The 4504-nt window shown below is 39.0% G+C and overlaps 1 protein-coding gene across 1 annotated transcript; it reads left to right on the top strand.

The window, feature by feature from the left end:
• Positions 1-1612: 1612 nt before the first annotated feature.
• Positions 1613-2751, top strand: LOC107091841 (olfactory receptor 10A3-like). Its single transcript, XM_015386007.1, has one exon. It carries the CDS (start codon positions 1813-1815, stop codon positions 2746-2748), a length of 936 nt encoding a protein of 311 aa, XP_015241493.1. The 5' UTR covers positions 1613-1812; the 3' UTR covers positions 2749-2751.
• The last annotated feature ends 1753 nt before the right edge of the window (positions 2752-4504 follow it).

The raw sequence follows: 4504 nt of genomic DNA, 5'->3' as shown, positions 1-4504 counted from the left end.
CAGTACTGGTCAATGAGACAACATTAGCATCAAGGATGGCATCCTGATGACTGGTGACAGGATTGTGATCCCACAGAGTGTGGAGCAGCTGATGCTTGACAGACTGCACCTCGCACATCAATTTTTACGGAACTTGATAGCTTAGGTCTGACTAGGTTTAGCTTAAGCTTTAAGTTTTATGTACCAGTAATTGTTAGGTGAAGCATGTGAACCTCTAAAACCTACAGTAGAGTCCTGCACGGGTCGAGTTTTATCAACCCGCACCCGCCCGAACCCGTTAGGATGAATACCGAACCCGACCTGTCACCTGCGGATATCTTCAATTCAAATCCGAACCCGACCTGTTGGTATTTAACCCGCAACCCGACCCGTTAACACATCAAGTAATAGGCTATAGTACGCTGCGCTCCAGAACAGCGCCATTAACACTGCAGCAGACGTGTATGCACTGACTGTGGCCTTTTTGGAGGGAAGCCCACACTGCCGGCAGGGCTACAACAAGGGTGATTAATATAACATTTCTGATGTCCATAACAACACACAAGCATAAAAAAAAATCACCAACTACCCGCCCGCACTAAAAAAATATCCACCCGAACCCCGACCTGTTTATTTTTATTTATGTGTTTTTCACCCGCAAAAGAGCATTTTAGCGGGTGACCCGTCAGGGACCCGTGGGTACCCGACCCGTTGCAGGATTCTAACCTGCAGAACAGTAATCCATCCATCCATCCATCCATCCATCCATCCATCCATCCATCCATCCATCCATCCATCCATCCATCCATCCATCCATCCATCCATCATTCCTCCCTTATTTCTTGCTTGAATCCCAACCCCTAACCANCCATCCATCCATCCATCCATCCATCCATCCATCCATCCATCCATCCATCCATCCATCCATCCATCCATCCATCCATCCATCCATCTTCTCTCCCTTATTTCTTGCTTGAATCCCAACCCCTAACCAGTGAAACCCACCCGTTAACCACTAACCCTTAACTATCAAGTGTCACTCCCAATTAAGTCTCACTCGCAGCTATAAATGAAAAAGGGACATCCTCTTCCCTCCAAAAGAAAAGCAGTAGTTGCTATGGCAACACAGTGACACCCCTTGTGCGTGGCTATAGCTCTGTGGCACAGGGTGACATAAAAGCAAACATTTTCCCCTTCCTTGGAATAAATGTAAATGGTCAAATAAAACTATTTCTTCCTTGCTTCGACGTATTTCCTCCACCCTCATGTCACTGTTGAACCCCCTGCCTAATTCCAGCACTTATGCAAACTTAAGTGTATGTCAATGGGAGTGTATGCAAGGTCCTCACTTTGTTTTTAAAACAGAGATGTGAGTGGGTGTGTGTGTTTGTGTGTATGTTTTTGTGTAGTGACGGTGTGAGTACAGCATTCAGGGTGTGAAGAGTTTAAAAGAAGCAGAAGCGTTTCAGGTGTCATAATTACCCTGCTGTCAGACACACGTTAAGATCCTATAACTGTTGAATCCGAAGCTTTCTGTGGTTTTATGTTTATTTTTCTCTCTTTTAGAGAAAGAATTTTTTTTGGAGCAGCAGCTTTTGCACTCTGTGTGAAACAAGTTGAGCTTTTCTATCTAAACATCTCTTTTCCTGCAGGTTGCATTTCTAAATTTGTCTATTTTTTATTATAGAGAGTAAAACTGACCTTTAAACGGAACTTGACTCATGCTTCGCCATAGTAGCGCTCTGGTGGACCTGCTCCCCTGTGGCCATGAGTTCTTCTGACTCCTGCTGATCAGCAGTTTCTTCAGTAATAGCTCTCATCTTCCAAAACTTGATGCGGATGGAAATGAATGTTTCCCAGGTGACATATTTCACTCTAAGTGCCTACTTTGATATTGGCCTATTTAAGTACGCCATTTTCTTTTTCCTCATGTGTGTTTATATTTTTATCCTGTCTTCTAACATCCTGCTAATCGTGGTGATCTGTGTGAACAGGAGCTTACATGAACCCATGTACATGTTTCTCTGTAGCCTGTTTGTCAATGAACTGTATGGAAGCACCTCACTGTTTCCCTTCCTGCTTGTTCAGATCCTTTCTGACGTTCACACAGTTTCTGTTCCTCTCTGCTTCCTTCAGATTTTCTGCCTCTACATGTATGTAAACGTGGAGTTCTATAATTTAGCTGTCATGTCTTATGACAGATATCTATCAATTTGTCACCCTCTGCATTACAGCACCCAAATGTCCTTTGACATGGTGGTCAGGTTGACTGCATTACTGTGGGTGCTGTCTGTTGTTGTGATAGTTGTAATGATAACCTTTAACGCCTCATCTGATTTGTGTGGAAACATTATCGACAGAGTTTTCTGCGCAAACTATTATGTTGTGAAGTTGTCCTGCAGAGGTGCAACAGCCAGTAACATCTATGGACTGGTCTACACTTTCTCTGTGCTCTTTAGTCTCGCTGCGCTCATCCTCTACACCTATGTGAAAATCCTGCAGGTCTGTTTTTCAGGATCCAAGCAAACCCGACAGAAAGCCATCAGCACCTGCACACCTCACCTGGTTTCCCTGCTGAACTTCTCCTTCGGTTCCTTCTTTGAAATTTTTCAGAGCAGGTTTGACATGAGCAGAGTCCCCAACGTCCTACGCATTGTTCTATCTTTATACTTCATCACCTTTCAGCCCGTTCTAAACCCCCTGCTGTATGGACTCAAACTAAGTAAGATCCGAATCACATGCAGAACTCTTTTATTTAGTAAAAGATAAACTTACCAGTTTGTTTTTAGAACTTTTAAGAATGTTGCAAAGTTTCATGTAAATATTATTCAATTGTAAGAACATTTAAAAAATGTTGAAAATAAACAATTAAATAAATTATCCTGTTGTTATATTTCTTTTTATGTCTATATAAGTATTTTATTTAAAGCATAGACTTTTAATTTATTTTATAAGTGATTAAATGTAGAATAATTTATAAACTATTAGAATACCAGTAAACCATTGACAGAGGAACAGGGGGGTAAAAGAAGGCAACTACCCCCTGCTATACAGCCTTGTCCTCCAAGCTGTCTCTCTACTTTTATGTCCTAAATTACTTGTAACCACTAATCAATCGATCATCCAAAAGATCATTTCAATTAAGCATTAATTTACTAAATGTATTTGTGGTTTGTAAGAGCAATAACATATGTTAGTTAGTTTAGCTTAGAATAAGCAAGATAACAGTTACAGTGAGGTTTGGCCATTAAAAAATGTTTGGGTTTAGTGTTTTTTTAGAGGCAAAATTTTAACTAAAAGAAAACATTTTATAAACATCTTAATTAGCCTGAAGTGTTCAAACATGGTCAAGGATTTCTGATATTTTATGGATACCTGGGACCACTTTTCTAAGTGTTGATGCTTGCCCATTGGAGATCATAATGAAAAGGAAATTTAATGGTGGAGAAATCCTTAGTTTCTTTAGTAAAAAAAAGTGAGGAATGAGAAAGAAGACGAAACTGTGGAATATGGGGAAGAATGAATGATAGATATTTGGAAGGTCACAGGTGATTGAGGCTACTGAAAAGGAACAGGTAAGGAAATACTAAAAATGACCAATAAAAAAAAGGCAAGCATACGTGAAAGATTCAAATAAGGAAAGCAGTCCTCAGTCAGGTATTCCTACCCATCAAGCTTGCCATTCGATGCAGATTGCAGGTAAAGCTTTTTTTCTCTAAACTTTAAAAAAACAACTGTTTCAACCATGGCAGGTGGTTGTGTGAATAATCCTTAGCACATAAAAGCAATGCACCCAAGAAATAGATTTTGATCTCTGTGAGCACAACAATAGTTTCCTTACAGTGATGGCTGAGATTAGACCCTTTATGGTAATTTAAGCTCCTTTTTGAATGTTTATTCTCTATTTGTCATGAATTCATTTTATGGTATTATTGTTTAACTCAATTAATTTATAGCTAAGCTTTTTCTTGAAAGAGAAAATGTTTATAACGTGGTTAGATTTATATGTCTGGTTCTGCTGGAGGTTTCTTCCGGTTAAAATCGAGTTTTTCCTCTCCTTACACGCATGCTTAGTGTGAGGGATTGCCTTGGAGTCAATGAGTCGATGCAATCAACTAGTTTTCCTAGATAGAAAACTAAATCAATTTGACTGGGTGATCTGGTGAACTGTAAATTGCCTTGAGATGACATATGTTGTGAATTGGCGCTATATAAATAAACTAAATTGAAATACATTGAGTTGAAAATTACATATTTTCATGGTTCACCTTAAATTTTGAGGTTTATCCAAAGTTTTTTCCCTGTTTGTAAACAAATCTCATCTTTTTTCTGAAACCCACTATCTTCTGCTAAATGTGGTCAAATCATCAAATCACTTTTGCTCATTTTATTTCTAAATTCCTAATAAATATTTAAACAGTCTCTGTGTTTGAGTCTTTAAAACAGAGATTACTGTGGTCTTCCAATCAAAATAAATAATTTTAAATAAATACCCGTAAATTCTCTAATATTGGCCTGTATTCCA

Source organism: Cyprinodon variegatus, unplaced genomic scaffold, assembly GCF_000732505.1.
Source record: "Cyprinodon variegatus isolate N-32 unplaced genomic scaffold, C_variegatus-1.0 Scaffold354, whole genome shotgun sequence".
Classification (NCBI taxonomy): Eukaryota; Metazoa; Chordata; class Actinopteri; order Cyprinodontiformes; family Cyprinodontidae; genus Cyprinodon; species Cyprinodon variegatus.
The sequence above is the reverse complement of the archived record's forward strand: the minus strand, read 5'-3'. Positions and strand labels throughout refer to the sequence as shown.